The sequence below is a fragment of the Cervus canadensis genome, chromosome 3 (assembly GCF_019320065.1).
Source record: "Cervus canadensis isolate Bull #8, Minnesota chromosome 3, ASM1932006v1, whole genome shotgun sequence".
In the NCBI taxonomy this organism is placed as follows: domain Eukaryota; kingdom Metazoa; phylum Chordata; class Mammalia; order Artiodactyla; family Cervidae; genus Cervus; species Cervus canadensis.
In genome coordinates, this window is record NC_057388.1 from 28,430,258 (window position 1) to 28,450,268 (window position 20,011).

The 20,011-nt window shown below is 42.0% G+C and overlaps 1 protein-coding gene across 1 annotated transcript in view; it reads left to right on the top strand.

Annotated features, from left to right (window-relative positions):
- The window catches only part of DNAH11 (dynein axonemal heavy chain 11), a 385,020-nt gene that overhangs the window by 210,026 nt on the left and 154,983 nt on the right, over positions 1-20,011 (top strand). The window contains exons 46-54 of the mRNA XM_043462325.1: positions 1,366-1,570; positions 4,427-4,592; positions 5,244-5,346; positions 8,500-8,739; positions 10,378-10,539; positions 10,795-10,988; positions 15,634-15,796; positions 16,912-17,035; positions 17,457-17,599. Of these exons, the coding sequence (XP_043318260.1) occupies positions 1,366-1,570; positions 4,427-4,592; positions 5,244-5,346; positions 8,500-8,739; positions 10,378-10,539; positions 10,795-10,988; positions 15,634-15,796; positions 16,912-17,035; positions 17,457-17,599 (1,500 nt within the window). The remainder of the gene's footprint in view (positions 1-1,365; positions 1,571-4,426; positions 4,593-5,243; positions 5,347-8,499; positions 8,740-10,377; positions 10,540-10,794; positions 10,989-15,633; positions 15,797-16,911; positions 17,036-17,456; positions 17,600-20,011) is intronic.

Below are 20,011 nucleotides of genomic sequence, written 5' to 3' on the forward strand. Positions count from 1 at the left end.
CGTATGCCTCTGGCCAATTTATTAATGTTCTCTAAACTTTAGCTCCATCATCTCTGAAATGTAAATCATAACAAGACTCTCCTCCTAGGTTTGTTATGAGTATCATACGATGTAACACATGTAAAGGTCTCAGCATAGTACCTCTCACATACTCAGCTCTCAGTAGGTATTAATTATCGATATTAATGTGTGGATAAAAGAGCCAATATTAATAGCCAATTAAATGGCAAATGTGACAACCAGCAACAAGAAAGGAAAAAAAACATGTTCCAGAATTCAACGGTGATTTTAAAGTCATCTGGGACTGTTCAATGTAGCACAAAAGAGTCTGTGTCTTTCAACGGGTCCTGAGAGGAGCACTGAATTCAGGTGAAGTCCTAAAATGAATGCTAATTATCATGAATTTGATCTTGAATGATCTATAAAATACTGATCTGTGGTCAGTGTATGTGAACCATGCAGGGAAGAACTTTATCCATTACAGAGTTTGTGTGTTTTTCTTACGAGCTGTATAAATCCTGTAAACAGGTTTTTTTAATCCCCTTTTTAATTTGCACCCCCCCCCACCAAATGTAAGACATTTTCAGCTCTCTTCAACCACCACGCAGGCTTCTCTTTCCAGTGTGTCTGCATCTGCTTCCCTTTCCCTGACCTTACACAGTGTATTAATTTCTGTTCCCTCAGTCAGCCTTTTATTTATTTGTATTCTTTTTATTGTATTTCTGTAAGCCATCTCAGTTTTTTCATGAAACAATGTAGTACCTAAATAATAACTAATTTTCACAACAGAAGCATTGCTATAAAAGTTTTTAACAGAACAGTGTACAATAAGTATCACTCGTGCTTTGGACTTGTGAATATTTCACTTAACGTTTGTTTCTTACAAGCTGGTCTCTTCTTGCACTGAACTCCTTTAGAGTGAATTGTGCCTAATCACTTTGCACATGAAGCATTAATCTTACTGGGTGAAGGAACTGCTACCAATTTTTGTTTGTACATATCTTGGCCTTTCACATGTTCCATCATGTCCTAAAGAGTGGTGGGCAGTTTCTTAAGCGTTCACTGTATTCCTTTATATGCCTCACCCAAGGTTAGGCAGAGTATAGGTATTTCCATGCTAGGAAGCCTTGGGTGCTAGCTCCTAATGAGAAAAAATAAATCAGCTCCTTCTGCTATGGCATTTTGACAATGCTACCCAGTTTCTTTTTTCAAGCTATGATGTCTGAACTGACCATTCAAAATGAAAAATTAAGTGGGATCTCTCCTACTAGCTGTCAACTAGAACTAAGAATGCATTTGGTCTCAATTCTAAAAATGACTATATGTTGGTGTAGGTACAAAATTTTGTCTGTTTTTCCCCACCAGAGAGCTCTGGTTCACACATCAGAGACAACTCGTCTTCGATATTTCGTGGAGTTGCTGCTCGAGAAAGGACAGCCATTGATGCTGGTAGGAAATGCTGGAGTAGGAAAAACAGTCTTTGTAGGTGACATGCTGGCAGGTCTGTCTGAGGCTTATATAGTATCCCGTGTGCCTTTCAACTACTACACAACATCTGCAGCACTGCAGCGTAAGTGTTCCTCCTCTTCTACTCCAGAAACAAGGCCAGATACTATCAGGGCCAGGACCTGCAGCCCAAAGAGATGATCCCTTTTTCTTAGACATTTTGCTTAGAGTGAATTTTTACTTTTCACCATTCTGACTGAATATACGTTGTTTAAATATTGTTATTTTGGCTTTTTATATCACTCCTGGCTTTACTTGGGTTATTACTCTATAGAACAGAAAGAATTTACATCAACAATTCCATTGTTTTGCCTCTAAACCATTTGGTTAGCTTTAGTCAATTCCATGGAGCCCTAGCAACAAAAGAATATGCTCAAGAAAGAGTGTACTGGTTACCTCTGCAAGCAAGGATTGCTTTAGTGGGCAGTGCATTCAGACCGTATTGATGAAATGACGGGCCGCCAGTTGTTAATTAAATCTTAGAACGGTAAGAATAATTTTTAACTGTTTAGTACATGCATCAGTGTAATCGAAAGAACCACATAGATTTGGGGCATTTTGAGTTTGGAAGGGCAAACAGAGCAGACGTGAGAAGTAGAGAAGAATGAATATAAAGAGCTGAGAGCAGTGTCTGTCACTGTCCAGCAGAGCGGTGGGGTTGTGTCATGTGAGGGCAGCAGAAGTTCCTGCTGTCCACTGCTTTATGAAACCTGTTGCCCTGAACATGGTTTCTTTGTTGTGTGCATTTTTGCTGTTTCCTTGGCCCTATCAGTAGAGATTAACAACCTGTTTTCTTATCACTTAAATCATTAACTCACCCAGGAATGATTGTGCTGTAATCTCTTTCTTAATCAAGTTTGTCTTCCTCATCTTTGTGAGTGGAACAGTTAAAAAACTGACCTGGAAGGTTTTCATTCATTTCTTCAGCAAACATGTTTCATTTATCTACTTTATCCCCAGACACTGTGTATAATACACGCTTTTCATGTGGACACAGAAGAAGGGATCACTTTATCACTTGTAAATGGAAGATTAGGGCTGCAATTCAATAGTTGAACGAAGTTCAGCTTGCTGATTCTTGGAAGGGTTACAAGCATGAATAGATTTAGACATTGCCTATTAGCATGAGGAATAGAAAGAGCTAGTGTACTCTAAAGAAAGGATTTCAGACCTTTGAGATGGGATGGTGTACAGGCAAAAAGGGAACTTAGGCTAGAAGAATAAGCTTAAGCAAAGACATGAAAGAGAAATTTGTGGGACACATTCATTTAATTGCTCTAAGTTGATCGAAGCATAGTAATCAGGTAGAAGATAGGGCAAAGGCTGGAGTGGCAGGCTGGAGTTATAGGTGGAATGCCAAGTTGTCTAGTTTGCTGAAGACTGGGAAGGTTTCTGAGATAAGGGACTTTGAGTGCTATAACTGGGATCATCCCAGGCAACCAGGGATGGTGGTCACTGACCACCAGGGATGGTAGCTAACATGCAAGTGGAAAGGAACATATTTCACATGGTAGGCAGTGGTGAGCCACTGATGGGGAGCAAGGAGTTGACAAGATGCAGGCTCTACTTTGGGCTTTCCTAGTGGCTCAGTGGTAAAGAATCTGCCTGCAATGCAGGAGACCCAGGTTTGATCCCTGGGTCGGGAAGATCCCCTGGAGAAGGAAATGGCAACCCATTCTGATATTCTTGCCTGGAAAGTTACATGGACAGAGGAGTCTGACCCTACAGTCCATGGGTTTGCAAAAGATTTGGACATGACTTAGCGACTAAACCAAAAAAAAACAACAGGCTCTACTTTAGGAGGAGAAGTCTATGATGAAGAGACCAGTCTCCTTGAGCAATATGTTAGCTGAATGAAATGGTACCCTGGACTAGAGCTTTAGAGGGAAAGACAAAAGGAGGAGATGTGAGGTACCATTTATAGGCTGTGCTTGAACAAATCAGGGACCAGGAAGGAAAGATTAAATTCAGGCTTTGCATCTGGCTGATTGGGCGAGTGTTAATCCTGTTGGTAGGAGCACAGAAGGCTAAAAAGAAGTGATGGGTTGTGAGTGGGGAAGAGGCATGTAAAATTGAGTTTGGGAACAGGCATATTTGATGTTGGCCAGACATACAGTTGTCAATGGCTAACAGGAACTGATGTTCAGCAACCATTTAGAAATGCAGATATGCTGCTTGGAAGAAGGGTTTGTTAACTAATTTGTCATATATTTTTTTTACTTCATTCCTGTTTTCATTTAACAAGTTACTTACTTACTTTAGGTGTTATGAGGCATACAGAAATGAACATGACAGAGTTCGTGTCCTCAAGCTATTGATAGTTCATTTAGAGAATAGGCAAGTGACTAGATACTGCATCTCAGGTCCATACTGTCAAGATTTTCTATATTTGTGATTTCCTCTCAAACATATCGACACAAAGTCATGTAGGCAAGTGAAGAAATGTAACTTGATGTATACACAGGATAATGCCTGCATATAGTATCCTCTTATGTACCCCGTGGCCCCAGAAGAGAGATGTGAGAAATTCTTGACTGTCCCTAGACTCTAGTACAAGGAAGATAAAGAAGGACTTTTTGACAGGTTCTGAGTGGACCAGCAGTGGTTCATGAATGACGGTAAGTACAGGGGAAGAAGGTGTGAAGGTCAGCAGCGAAGATGTTGTCTCAGATGTGATGGCCAGCGTGTCTTCATGCTGTAGCTGCGGACTCTGAGAAAGGAGTCAGGATGAGCTCCAGTAGCATATTACATACAAGGAGGTGAACAGAGACATGTTTCTGGGATTAACCTGCAGAGAGGTGATACTCAAAGCCACAGAGTGGATGAAATGGGCAGAGGATGAGGAAAAATGAGAAAAAAGGACTAAACAGAAGCTTACATTTTTATTTGATTGGTGGACAGAGTTATATATTGGTTTTAGGAATTCTTGAGAAACCTCTAGAGAAGAAAGCTGGTCGTAACTATGGTCCAGGAGGAAATAAAAAGTTGGTTTATTTTATTGACGACATGAATATGCCTGCAGTGGACTCATATGGCACTGTCCAGCCCCACACTCTGATTCGGCAGCATATTGATTATGGACACTGGTAAGTGATTCTCTGTGTTTCATTTTCTACCGAAATCTAATTATTATTACTATGGGTAAAAATTTTTAAATAGAATCACCCCAGTTTCTTCCTCTTCTTAGGAGCACCTTCTGTGATACTTTTTGGGTTTCAGTTTGCTTCCCCTTTTGCTCATCTTAAATGGAATAGACTTTCTTTGCATCGTTGGAAGAATTGGATTGAAAAGTATCTTAGAAACGTAAACTGTCCAGTTAAAGCTTAACTCCTTAATACATTAACTCACCCTCAAGTTACTTAGGAGAAGCTTGACATTTTCTGTAAGATGTAAACATCTGGTAATGTCTGGGCATCACAGTTGACAGTCCCTGATGTTAAGTAGGGGAAAGCCCCTGGTCTCGCTGTGGGTATTTTTAACCATACTCAAGAGAATCGATAAGCAGCAACAATACCTATTGATTTAGCTCCATGTTTTGATTCTGGCATCATAGGAGCCTTGTAGTCTTCAGTTTTCCAAGCTTTAGTTTTTATCTCTCAGGTAGGCTAACAAGTTCAACATCACAGAGTGATTATAAAGATCAAAGAAAACAATTTATGATGAAGTCCTTTATGAACTGGTGGGATTTGTTGTTATTTTGAACTTTGGGATTTAAGGTTCTGTTTTCTATCTTGCAGGTATGACAGACAGAAAGTGATGCTTAAAGAAATCCACGGCTGTCAGTATGTTGCCTGCATGAATCCCATGGTGGGCAGTTTCTCCCTCAGTCCTCGACTGCAGGTAGCGTGTCAAGTACTGCTTCCCGCCAAATAGCCCCTGAATGTCATACTCACACATTGTTGGTCTTGATTCTTAGTGCTTTGGGGGTTAAGATTAGGATGTATGGTTCTACTGTACATTTGGTGAAGCATGGAAGCTTATTTTAATTAAAAGAATTTTTAAGGCAGTTTTTGGTTTACAGAATAATGAGCTGGAAGTACAGAGTTCCCATATATTCTCTCACACCCTGTAACTCATCTACAAACACCTTGCAGTAGTGTGCTGCCCCCACTATAATTGATGAGCCAATATTTATAAATTATCGTTAAGTGAAGTGTAAAGTTTATGTCAGGGTTCATTTTGTGTGTTACATATCCTGTGGCTTTTGGCACATGTATAATTACAGGCATCTGTTATTAAAGTATCACACAGAGTAGTTCACTATCCTAAAAAATTCCCTGTTCTCCACCTAGTCAGCCCTCCCTACCCCCGAATCCCTGGCCACCATTCATCCTTCTCCTGTCTCTATAGTGTTGCCTTTTCCATTGTGTCCTGTAGTTAGGATCATATAGTATGTAGCCTCTTCAGACTGGCTTCTTTCCATTAGCTTAAATATGCATTTAAGGTTCCTCCATGGCTTTTCATGTCTTGATGGCTCATTTATTTTTATCACTGAATAATACTCATTGTCTGGATGTTCCTAGTTTGTTTATCCATTTACTTATTTAAGGATGCTTTAAGCAGAAGGTATTAAGGAGAGGTGGTAAGAACACATAGAAGAAGTGTACAAAAAAGATCATAATAACCTGGGAACCACGATGGTGTGATCACTCACCTATAGCCAGACATCCTGGAGTGCTAAGTCAAGTGGGCCTTAGGAAGCATAGCTATGAGCAAAGCTAGTGGAGATGATGGAATTCCAGCTGATCTATTTCAAATTCTAAAGTGCTGCACTCAATACGCCAGCAAATTTGGAAAGCTCAGCAGTGGCCACAGGAGTAGAAAAGGTCAGTTTTCATTCCAGTCTCAAAGAAGGGCAGTGCCAAAGAATGTTCAAACTACTTCCCAATTGCACTCATTTCACATGCTAGCAAAGGAGTGCTCAAAATCCTCCAAGGTAGGTTTCAACAGTATATGAACCGAGAGCTTCCAGATGTACAACCTGGATTTAGAAAAGGTAGAGGAACCAGAGATCAAATTGCCAACAACTATTGGATCACATAAAAAGCAAGAGACATCCAGAAAAACATCTACTTCTGCTTCATTGACTACGCTAAAACCTTTGACTCTGTGGATCACAATAAATTGTGGAAAATTCTTCAAGAGATGGGAAAAGCAGACCACCTTACCTGCCTCCTGACAAACCTATATGCAGCTCAAGAAACAACAGTTAGAACTGAACATGGAACTACAGACTGGTTCCAAATTGGGAAAGGAGTATGTCAAGGCTATATATTGTCACCCTGCTTATTTAACTTATATGCAGAGGACATCATGTGAAATACGGGGCTGGATGAAGCACAAGCTGGAATCAAGATTGCCGGGAGAAATATCAATAACCTCAGATATGCAGATGACACCACCCTTATGGCAGAAAGTGAAGATGAACTAAAGAAGCTCTTGATGAAAGTGAAAGAGGGGAGTGAAAAAGCTGGCTTAAAACTCAACATTCAGAAAACTAAGATCATAGCATCTGGTCCCGTCACTTCATGACAAATATATGGGGAAACAGTGACAGACTTTATTTTCTTCAAAATAAAGAGCTCCAAAATTACTGTGGGTGGTGACTGCAGCCATGAAATTAAAAGATGCTTGCCTCTTGGAAGAAAAGCTATGACAAACTTAGGCAGAATATTAAAAAGCAGAGACTTTACTTTTACTTTACTTTTTCGACAAAGGTCTGTTTAGTCAAACCTGTAGTTTTCCCAGTAGTCATGTCTGAATGTGAGAGTTGGACCATATAAAAGGCTGAGCACCAAAGAACTGATACTTTTAATCTGTTGTGTTGGAGAAGACTCTTGAGAGTCCCCTGGACTGCAAGGAGATCAAACCAGTCAATCTTAAAGGAAATCAATTCTGAGTATTCATTGGAAGGTCTGATGCTGAAGCTGAAACTGTAATACTTTGGCCACCTGATGCGAAGAGTTGACTCATTGGAAAAGACCCTGATACTGGGAAAGATTGAGGGCAGGAGGAGAAAGGGACGACAGAGGATGAGATGGCTGGATGGCATCACCAACTCAATGGACATGAGTTTGAGCAAGCCCTGGGATATGGTAAAGGACAGGGAAGCTTAGTGTGCTCCAGGTCATGGGGTCCCAAAGAGTCAGACACGACTGGGTGAATGAACAACAGCAATGGTTGTGTCCAGATTTTGGCAATTAGGAATAAAGCTACAGTAAATACTTATGTGCAGGTTTTCTGAGCGCAAGTAAGTTTTTAAATAAAAATCGCCACCGCTACCAGTGTACACACAGCAGTCAGTGTTGTTCGCTTGCTTTTGTGTAGTCAGTGGAGACTCAGCTGGGTGACTCTGCTGACCTAACCTGAGCTTGGTCACACGTTGGGCAGTTAATTGGCAGCTACTCAGGGTGGCTTTGGCTGGAGTGACTGTAACTGGGACAGCATGGCTCTGTGTCACGTGTCTCTCATCCTTGGGTAGGCGTGTAGAATTCATTGCAAAGATAGAGCCTTAAGAGAGCTAGTGGAAACACACAAGCCTTGGACAGTGACTAGCGCCCTGTTACTTCTGTCTCCTCCTGTTGCCTTTTCAAGTCATAGGGGCACTCAGAGCCAGAGTGGAAGGTACTGCCAAGTTACACTGCAGTGGGTATGGATACAGGAAGAGATGAAAAATAAAGTTCCCCTCCCTGTTTTGGTAATCTCCTGGAAAGTAAAAGTAAAAGTGTTAGTTGCTCAGTCATGTCTGACTCTGTGTGACCCCATGGACGATGACCTACAAGGGTCCTCTGTCCATTGGATTTCCCAGGCAAGAATACTAGAGTGGGTTGCCATGCCCTTCTCTAGGGGATCTTCCCAGCCCAGGGATTGAACCTGGGTCTCCTGCATTGGCAGACGGATTCTTTACCGTCTGAGCCACCAGAGAAGCCCCAATCTACTGGTGCCATTACATTTTCTATTTTATGCAACTCTCATATTTGTTTTTGTTTTCAGAGACATTTCACAGTGTTTGCAGTCAACTTTCCATCACCGGATGCACTGAACACCATCTACAGCCAAATCCTGCGTTTCCATTTCCAGCAGCAAGCGTTTGGTCCCTCAGTTCTCAGGAGTGGCCCCACTTTGATACGGGCAACAATCGCATTCCATCAGATGATGGCACATACATTTTTACCCACGGTCATTAAATTCCACTACCTCTTTAATTTGAGAGACTTGTCAAACGTCTTTCAGGTACCTCGATGACTGTGTTATGTGTCTTGAGTGGGGCACTGATTATAATAATATCAATGGGCTTCATTCATAGAACTTAAGTCTAAAACTATGCTGCATACTTGAGCATGCATTCTTTCATTTTCTGTAATAAGCTTTATGAATTATGGCTGGTTTATTAATCCCATTTTGTCAATGAAAATAGCAATTCCTCTTAGGTTGGTGGAGACTTAGCAATAGAAGCTAAGGTGGAAATCTTGGCTCCCTGTTTCATTGATTCCATATAAATATTTGAGTGTCTCATTTTGTGCAAGTAAAAGGGATAATTTTCATTTTTTAATATTTATGTGATATAATTTTTAAATATACATCAAGAGAAATTATAATTTCTTAAATTCCTATTTTGGTTTGGTCTTAACACTTAACTCACTTATCCAGTAAAAGGACAGTGTGAATGTATATGATTTGAAAAGAAAGTTCCAAAGAGAGAATTCAAAACCTTGAAATTTTGAAAATATCCAACTTACATGGCCTGATCAGTAGAGTAAAAGTAATTGAAGAATTATTTATGGCTCAAAGTTCATTTGTGACAGAAGTAGTAAACTGGTGGAATATGAAAACTTCATGAGACTTCTCTGTATTTGGTGATTTTTATTTCTTATACTTTTATAACCCTGCTTTCTAAATCACTCCACAGCTGCCTCAAAACTGTAACCACGTTAGGCAAAAGTTTTTTCTGAATGTGGACCATTCCTTTTCATCTCAATCTTTCTTGCACCTGCCTGAAAGACTGTGCTCAATTAAATGGTCTTTAAAAGCAGATTTTTGACCATAAGAGGGAAGGGAGGCCAAGAATTGAGAGACTTCTCTGCCCACCATTTATATCCAGTCTGTTGGCTACACCCAACACCACCCAACAATTGTTTAGCCTTTTACAGCTAATTCTCTGTGACTCCCTTGGTTTTGTCCCTAGAGCCCAGAACATGGTGACTTTCCCCATGAGAACTGGGTCTATATGAATCCAAAATATTGAAGAATAGTGTGTGAGAACGTGAAAATCAAAATGTTTTGACTACCCACAAAGTGTGCCTTCAGACAGTGGACTCTGGATCTTATATATTTCATCTTTAAAATGAATGAATTAGATTAAAGGACATCACAGGATTTTAGAATAAAATATATTACTGTCCTATGACTTTCATGTTAGCTGGTTTTAGAAACTGATTTCCCTGAAGACAGTAGGTACACATTCTCAGATCAGATATTTAGTTCCTGGGCTGACTCTTGAAATACGGCCTTAGCTCATTCCTGGAAATAGGCATAATGGTAGTTAATTCTTTAATAGACTTCCCTGATGGCTCAGTCGGTAAAGTGTCTGCCTGCAATGCAGGAGACCCGGGTTTGATCCCTGCTTTGGGAAGATTCCCTGGAGAAGGAAATGGCAACCCATTCTTTAACCCCTTTTATTGTACAGTTGATTGTTTAAATGTTGCTTATCAGAGACTACAACTACTGATATGTAATACTATTTATAACCCTTCTTGTAACTCAGTAAATTGCTAAATTCAGAATGCAGCTAAAGAATATGTTAAAAGAAAGTATTATCTTGGAATGTCATCACCTTCTGAATTTTTAATTTTTTCCCCTCTTGCCTTTTAGGGGATTTTATTCACCTCTCCTGAGTGTTTAAAGTGTCCAAATGATTTAATACGCTTGTGGCTTCACGAATCTTCTCGTGTTTATGGAGACAAACTGATAGACACAAAGGACTGTGATTTGTTTCATAAAAAACTGCTGGAAACTGCTAATAAATACTTTGAAGTAAGCAAATGAATTCCAAAGGTCACTATGTGCTGTGGCATTATTGGCTTTTGGGCAGAAATGGGATAAGGATGTGAATGAATTGTATATATGATTACCTTGCTGAAACAGCTGTGATTCCAGATCTGTACGGTGGAAGATGACATCCACCCATGGGTTGATTTGCAAGCTTTTCCCTGGACCAGTCACTCTGCCTCCAGAGGAATCATTTCTGGAGATTGACATGACCGTATTTTTCACTTCCTCCTCCTACAGGGTGTAGATAGCCATGTGCTGCTTCAGCAGCCCCTCATCTATTGCCATTTTGCTAATGGCGGCCAAGACCCGTGCTACATGCCAGTGAAGGACTGGGAGGTGCTGAAGACATTTCTTACGGAAGCGCTGGATGACTACAATGAACTCAATGCCGCCATGCACCTTGTTTTATTTGAAGATGCCATGCAACATGTGTGAGTTGATGGGCTGTGATGCTTTTGCACAAAGTAAAAATGGCTGGGTGTCCACAGTTGTTGTTATTCAGTAGATCTTACTGAGCACTTTGAACTATCAGTTGTTTTTTTTTTTTGTTTGTCTTTTGGGGTTTTTTTTAACTATCAGTTCTTGTTTGCCATACAGTATAAAGCTAAGTTTCTCCATGAAATTTATATAATATTGAAACCCAATGTTACCTCAAAAAATGAAAAGAAAAACTTGACTGAGAACACAAGATAAAATAGACAAGACACAGCCCTCTTCTATGACGTAAATATGTCACATACATACCTGTAAGTGCACCCACTTATCATGTCATAAGCAAAAGGCAACTTGTAGAAGACCTCAAGAATGTACATGTGTAGGAAGGAAATTGAATTCTACACTAGAAAACTGGTAACCTGAGTTAGGTAAGAAAGTTATCTTTTGCAAAAAGTCCTTCCAATCCCCTTAGCTTCTGTAACTATAAATGTATGGGCCTAATTCAGAGAAGGTCACTAAGCTTGCATTCAACAAATTACAAGAATGTCAAACACAATTCTTTGTATAATAGTAGATAATTTTTATATAAATGAATAAATGATAATAGGTTTAGGTGTCATGGATCCGTTAAAAGACTATTGTCTATATGAATTATGTCACAATGTCTTATATAGGTATACTATTTTTTGAAGTGCCATGAGAAACCATAATTTCATGTTATTTCACTTGTACCTCTGTTAGGGAAGACTATAAAGAAAGAGGAAGGTAAGTGACTTGTTCAAAGTTTTAAAGTTCATAAGTGGCAGAGACAGGATGGATTCATGCTGATTTTCCTTGGTTAAGAATATTTATTGAGTGCCAACTGAGCGCCAAACAGAAACATTGCCAGCCTATTCAGTGTGTGTGTGTGTGTGTGTGTGTGTGTGTGTGTGTGTGTGTGCGCCCCGCTCAGGCGTGTCTGACTCTTTGTGACCCCACGGACCATAGCTCGCCAGGCTCCTCTGTCCACGGGATTCTCTAGGCAAGAATGCTGGAGTGGGTTGCCATGGCCTTAGGAAAGAATATGAAGAAAGAGGAAGGTAAGTGACTTGTTCAAAATCTTAAAACTTTGTAAGTGGCAGAGACAGAATGGACTCAAGCTGATTTTCCTTGGTTAAGAATGTTCATTGAGTGCCTACTATCAAACAGAAACATTGCCAGCCTATTCAGTACTTACGTGCAAGTTAAGGAAGAAAAAAGGGAAGGGCATGTTTTCTGGGCAGAAAACTAGAAGGCCCCTTTGCTGATGTAGTGTGACTGAACAGGCTGTCACCTCCTGGCTTGGGTGCCTTTGCTGTGCACAGATTGTGCGACCGTCCGTGACGCCCTGCTGTCAGACATTGCCCAAGTACTGGGAAGACAGCAGCAAACAAGATAATCCAGTTATTTCTCTAATCGAGCTTATGTTTTAGTGATCCCATGGGATGTTTATAAGGATATGAACAAATAAGCAAGTGAGGAACATGGCAGAAAGTGATACATCCTGCTGAGGAATAAAATCTATTGATTCTGAGCAATAAACATGTGAATTCCCGAAGAGGGACTGGATATCTCTATGAGGAGGTGACATTTAAGGTGAGACTGAAGTGATATGCAGGAGCTCAGCCTGGAAGGATCTGGAGGAAGAATGCTTGAGCTGTGGGCAGATTTCATGTGGCCCCTAGGCTGAATGTTCAAAAGCAGAAAGAGGGTCATTGTGGCTGCAGCATGGAGAAGCGGGGAGAAGGGTATATGTCAAGGTGGGGAGGTGGACACAGGCCTCAGGTGTACAGGGTGTTTTATTGTAACCAGAGGAAAGGGGGGTTTATTTCTTTCTAAGTGCAGTGAGAAGTTCCGGGTCAGAATTTAGCATGGGAATGACAGAGTTGGTTGAGTAGTCTAAACAGCTGGCCATTGCTGCTGCTGCGTGGGAAGTCGATGGCACCTTCCCTTCCTGTCCTGCTTCCCGGTAACTGTCATTTCTCACTGGCTCTACTGGTGTGCTGGAGCTGCTCTGACGAAACACTGCAAACTGGGCAGTTTAGAAAAACAGATATTTATTGTCTCACAGTTCTGAAGGCAAGAAGCCTGAAATTGAGATATCAAAAGGGCCATGCTCCCTAAAGAAGATGCTGGGGAAAGTCTGCCCCAGCCTTCTTTCCTTGCTTCTGGAAGTTCCTTGTGTTGTGACAGTCTGAGTTCAGTCATCACGTGACTTTCTCCCTTTGTGTGTGTCTTTATCCAAATTTCTCCTTTTTATAAGGATACCGGTCATATTGGATACACCCTACTCCTCTATGACCTTATTGTAACCAATTTCTTCAATCACTGTTATTTCCTAAAAAGTCTATATTCTCAGGTACTGGTGGTTAGGGCTTCACTATATGCATTTGGGGGAATGCCATTCAGTTAATAATGCTGGCTTTTCTAACAAGTGATACTCGGGCAAAGATTAAAATAATGAAATAAGTCAAGAAAGAAGGAAGTATGTGAGGAATTCAATTCAAACAGACCCAAGAAAGGTGGAGAATTTGATTTTTAGAAGACTCACTCCTTAAAATGTTGAGCCCAAGTGCCTAAGAAAAACTTGGGAGCTTTCCCTATCATCATTTATTATAAGCTTCCTACATATTGATTGTTTTATGGATCCCTTTGCAGTGACAGTCCTCTGCTTAGCAGACAAAGGAAGCTTCTGTTAGAATCTCTGAGCATGGTGAAAAGTGAGTTATTAGTAATGCTATTTCTGGTTGGGTTAATGTGCGCTGGCCGTCTATCATGACTCATGTGGAAGAGATGTCTTGTTGGCACTGAGGAGTTGTCCCCTGTAATCCTTCAACACAGAGTTCTCAGTGACCTATAAGGAAAAGCTGGTACTTTGATTAGGGATTGTGAGCTAGAAACTGATTTACTCCACGTCAGAGATGATTCCAGTGTGTCCTTGAACATTGTAGAAAGAGACTTTGCCACTTACAGACTCTGTCGATGCAGACCTCAAAGCACACATTAAAATGAAATGAAAACCCTGCCTTGTAACTTGGGGTTTCACTCAAGAGATTACTAGAGTAATCTCACAGCTTTGCCAAGGTGGTTTTATCATGTGGTCATGTGAAGTAAAATTTAATGAGGTGGCTGAGCTTGGAAAAATAACCTGTCTTTTCAGTTATTGAAGGTTTTCAGGAAATGATTGTGTGTGCTGGTCCTAGTATAAGCGATCCCAACTTAATTCTTTCAAAAAGTACTCTTAAAAAAAAATATGTTAAAGATTGTTTGGATTTGTCACGGCTTAAATTCATCTCAGGAAAGCAACCGAGAGCAAATACAGTATTTTTTTTTTTTAATTTTTTTGCATTTGGGCTTCCATATGCTTATATTGGGGGCTTCCCTGGTGGCTCAGCAGTAAGGCACCCACCTGCAGTGCAGGAGATGCAGGTCCCATCCCTGAGTTTGGAAGATCCCCTTGAGGAGGGCATGGCCACCCGCTCCAGTGTTGTTGCCTAGAGAATCCCGTGGACAGAGAAGCCTGGTGGGCTATAGTCGCCGGGGTTGCAAAGAGTTGGACACGACTGAAGCAAATGAGCACACGCTTATGTTGATCATGTGAAAGCCGACTTACTCCTAGCTGTAGATGTAGCAATAACATCAGTAGGATAAGCACTCAGAACCTCTCTGATAATACAGAAAAAGGGATTAGTTGACTTTGCTGGAGATTTAACTCCTCTTGGATTCTAACACTTTCTGAGAATGTTTTAGACGGCTCAAGGCAAGGGGAAAGCTTTCATGCAAGGGAGATAAGAATCATGTAAAAAAGGCAAGTGTTTATTTATTTATTTTTCTTTCTGAACATGTTTATCTCCTAAGATCTCTTCTGAAACAGAGACAGTGTGCCCGTGACCACAGAGGAGGCCCCGCCCTGCAGGGCCAGGTGCAGTGGGGTACGCCCAGCACGCGCTGGCCTTTGGGTTTGCACAGCCCAGGGGCCCTGCCAGGCGCCGAGAGGCCACCGCCTGCTGCCCCAGTGCAGCTCCTCAGGGCGAGACCTGTGGCCTGGAGAGTGGGCACCCTCATTACCGCAGGCTGCAAGCGACGCGGCCATGGGGACCCAGGCGCGGCCAGGGATGGGCAGCCGCTGTCCTTGGTCGGTTCCCGGCTCGACTGGAGGGAGCTGGCAAGTGTTTAAAATGCATGAAGTAAATCGCATGTGAGGTGTTTGTTGGTCTGAAGAAATCAGTTCTTCCCAAAGTAATTCTATAGCAAAGTTTCTGGCACAAAGACATTTTCCCTGTGATATCCTTATACATGGATACTGGTGTGACATTAGGATCTTTCTTGCTAATCAGGAAAATGTGATGCTTTGATGCAAGGCCTTGTCCTCATTTTCTGCCTTCTTTTGGGGGAGAGTAACACAGCAGTTGGGAGTACAGATGTCATTGGCCAGGATGGTTTGTTAGACAAGTGATTAGGGGGCAGATGCAGGCAGCATCTTTTTATTTGGGAAACAGAAGAACAAGGACTGAAAGTCTGAAATAAAAATCAGAGTTTAGTATCTAAATATCTGAAAAATTAAACCAGCATAGCTCTGGGGCCCATTGGGTGTCATCTGTTGGGGGTACTCTCTCTCCCCAGGTGTCGCATCAGCCGCACCCTGCAGTCCCCTCAGGGTTATGCGCTCTTGGTCGGAGTGGGCGGCAGTGGCAAGCAGAGCCTGGCCCGTCTGGCAGCTCACATTTGCAGCCTTGACGTCTTCCAGATCACTCTGACCCAAGGCTTCGGGGTCCAGGAACTTCGGGTAAGTCTGGTGATGGGCGGCCCCATGCTCCTTCTGCCCCAGGATAAAGGTGCTCCAGTCAAGCCTGGAGGCGGCTAAGCTCTTTAGAGGATTTCGTTGGCTGTTTCTCCTTCATGGATTTCCCTGGTGGCTCAGACAGTAAAGAAACTGCCTGCAGTGCAGGAGACCTGGATTTGGTCCCTGGGTCCGGAAGATCCCCTGGAGGAGGAAATGACAACCCACTCCAGTATTCTTGCCTGGAGAATCCCCATGGACAAAGGAGCCTGATGGGCTACAGTCCATAGGGCCGCAAAGAGTCAGACATGACTGAGGGACTAACACTTTAACTTTCTCCTTCATTGTTGAATTAATAATAGTAAACTGCTACCAACATTTTATGTGTGTATAAGCCTGTCTAACTTGCTCAGAAAACATTTTATTAAATACTTGCCTACACAAATATGTTTTTCTTTTGTACTGACCATACCTGATAATCAGCAGTATTCATACACCAATACGATGGAGCGGGGGTGGGGGGGGGGAAATCCTTTTTTTTTTTTTTAACAAGTGCATAGAGATTTTTTTCCACTTTGTATCAGATTGTGAAAATATGATGGGGATACAGTCAAGAAACCCTGACACATTTTTTAATATTTTGCTTTTAAATCACAACAGTACTTACAAAATAGTACTTACAGTTTGTGGCAAGTGCTATTTTAAAGCAAACAACAAACCACTTGCTTTCAGTATTACTAAATAAAACTAGTAAACTCTTAAGTCACCGAACAATGAAGTAGACAGTTGTTAAAATGAGCCAAAACCTTCTTTTCACCGCGTTGCTTGACAGAATCATTACTGAATTCACTTTTGCGTGAATGGAAGGGAGTTTGTCAGGAGCCTGTTTGCATCTTGGGCTCCGTGAAGCCTGAACATGACACTCATCATTATGTGCCAGAAATGGAGCTGATGTCATAGTGTTTGCCCCCCCAGGAAGAGTCACCAAGAGGAAAGAACGTATAAACGGGGAAAGGACGGCACCCAGCCCTCCCGCTGTAGCGTCTCAGTTCTCCCCACCCCTCGTCAACAGCGCACCAGCTTGTTCACACAGTGTGAGTGATGGCCTCTGTTCCTTATAGGTAGATCTTGCCAATCTGTACATCAGAACCGGAGCCAAGAACATGCCCACCGCGTTCCTGCTGACAGATGCCCAGGTTCTAGATGAGAGCTTTCTCGTGCTGATTAATGACTTGCTGGCATCAGGTGATTAAACCAACACATTCCATGAAAGATCTTCCCCAAAGACAAATGATCTGTGGTTTCAGTGAACTTTAAATAGAGATAATTTGTCTTTGAGATGTTTGTCAGGGCATTCTTTGGGGAGAAACATATAAACCTAACTAATTTGAAGTGTATTGCTTTCTTAGTCTGCTTACGATGTGAGAGGCCTTGCAGAGGCCTTCAGTGAAGTAAATGTTATTCCTGCCTGTGCAAGTTTAGTGGGTGGGTTTGTCACAGCTTGTCGTCACTGTGTCGTGTCTTATAAATGCAACAAAAAAATTGCATTTCTGTTTTCAAACTCTATCATTAAAGCTGAACTTTGTATTAGAAAGCACTTTAAGTCATATCTAAAATATGAATTATAGCAGTCTTTTAATGATTCTACTCATTCCTTTGGGGGCAGGGGAAATTCCTGACCTGTTCAGTGATGAAGATGTAGACAAGATAATTTCTGGAATTCGTAATGAAGTTCGTGGTCTGGGCATGGTGGACTCCAGAGAAAACTGTTGGAAATTCTTTTTGGCTCGAGTGCGACTACAACTCAAAGTAAGAAACACTTGGCTTTCCTTGCATTTAGTTAAACGTGCTGTTTCAACTCTGATATGGTTCTGTTTGGGAATTCATATGACAAGTTTGATACATTTTGTAAGGACATCCAGTCATTCAGTGTAAAAGGCCATTTGCCTATTTCCTCGAGTGTTTGGAGGGCACCTTCTTCAAGTTTCCTGTGATGCTGGTTCCCTACAAGGCCTTGTTCTAAGCAGATTGAGCACCCGAGTGAGCTAGACATGGTGTCTGTCCTTGAAGAGCTTACGCTTTTACAGGAAACGAGACATCACAAATAAGTGTAGCCATGCTGATTCCACAGGAGTTCGGCATCCTTTCTAAGGCCATTAGGCCTCCTGGAGAAAGTGGTGCGCTGTGTGTCAGGTATGGCTTGGAATTCCTGGGGATGCCGTGGGTTGGGGAAGAGTTTCCAGGGAGAGGAAATAGCGTTTAGAAGAGTTAAGAGTAGACTGCATGGTGTATGTTTGTAGAAACCACAAATAGGACTAAATCAGGGATCCCCACCTCCAGGATCTAACGCCTGATGATCTGAGGTGAACTGATGTAATAATAATGGGAAAAAAAGTACACAGTGAATGTAATGCACTTGAATCATCCTGAAACCATCCTCCACTCCCTGGTCCATTGAAAAATTGTCTTCCACAAAACCAGTCCCCGATGGCAAAAGGGTTGGGGACTACTGCTCTAAATGACTGGGACGTAGAGTTCTTATTGGAAGAAACAGGTGGATCAGGCTGGGAAAGTTAATTGGGGTGAGTTAAGGGTGGATCTTTCCTCATAGCTCAGTTGGTAAAGAATCCACTTGGAATGCAGGAGACCTGGGTTCAGTGCCTGAGTCCAGAAGATCCTCTGGAGAAGGAAATGGCAACCCACTCTAGTATCCTTGCCTGTAGAATCCCATGGACAGAGGAGCCTGCCAGGTTACAGTCCACGGTGTCACAGGAGTCGGACACGACTTAGTGACTAAACCACAAGTGTTTTGTAAATCGTTAAAGGAGCAGAGGAAGAGTTTGAGTTGAGGAAATGATATATGTTAGTACTTCAGGGCAAGTAGTTGAGGCCTATCACTCAGATGATCTGAGGTTCAATCCAGAGCTCCTCCACAGAGACAACTCCACGCCCTAGTGTAGGCTCAGGGATGTAATGTAACCAAGGAACAGCAGCGGGAAGGATGACGTGTTAGAACAAGAAACCTCGCCACACTCATGGCAGATAGCCAGTTGAAAATGCTAGTGTGGAAAATTCAGTCTTCCTAAATAAGGACTGTGAAGAAAGCTGAGTGCCGAAGAATTGATGCTTTTTGAACTGTGGTGTTGGAGAAGACTCTTGAGAGTCCCTTGGACTGCAAGGAGATCCAGCCAGTCCATCCTAAAGGAGATCAGTCCTGAATATTCATTGGAAGGACTGATGCTGAAGCTGAAACTCCAGTACTTTGGCCACCTCATGCGAAGAGTTGACTCATTGGAAAAGACCCTGATGCTGGGAGGGATTGGGGGCAGGAGGAAAAGGGGACGACAGAGGATGAGATGGTTGGATGGCATCACCGACTCAATGGACATGAGTCTGAGTAAACTCCCTTAGTTGGTAATGGACAGGGAGGCCTGGCGTGCTGCGATTCATGGGGTTGCAGAGAGTGGGACATGACTGAGTGACTGAACTGAACTGAACTGTTGTTGTCTAAGCCTTTTCATCATCACCTTTTTCAGTATGCACCTTGGTACTAGCTAGAATTTATTTTGGAGTTAGATATGGATCATTTTTCCTTGTTGTCACAGGATTACTAGTTGGATAATTTATCTCTTCCCTATGAAAATGAGCAGCAGGGTTTTTTAGTTTTTAAATGCTAAGGAGGAATAAGATCTCTGCCTTGAATATTTCACTTCCTTCTGGGCCTTGTCACTTAGCTTGCTACCTCATGAGAAAGGTTAATGGTCAGTGCCTTGACCTGAGGGAGAAACAGTGTAGTGAAGAAATAGGTCACCTTTCATCTAGAAAACCACAGCTTCCTTCTCTTCATCCCTATGTATCACCCTCAAATCCTTGGAATTTTTTTTTTTAAGAATAATGGATTTCTGTGTGTCAGTGTCATATTAAGTATATCGTGATATTCAGCAGCATGTGCTAAAGACTCAAAATTTCTGATGAGCTGATATTTCCTTTGTGTATGTTCCTTGCTGGGCAACATGGGAAGCTGGATGTGCAACAAGGGTTAATGAGCACACCTGTCAGGTCAGACTGAATGATGTGACGTTGCCACCCCATTACCCATGTTCACCACTGAAAGTCGCTTCCTATTCAGAATGCAGGGGCAGTGAGAACCTGCTGGCCTGTGAAACATGACCTCTGACTCCCGCAGGGCAGTGCACATTAATGATGACCAGATGTGTGTCC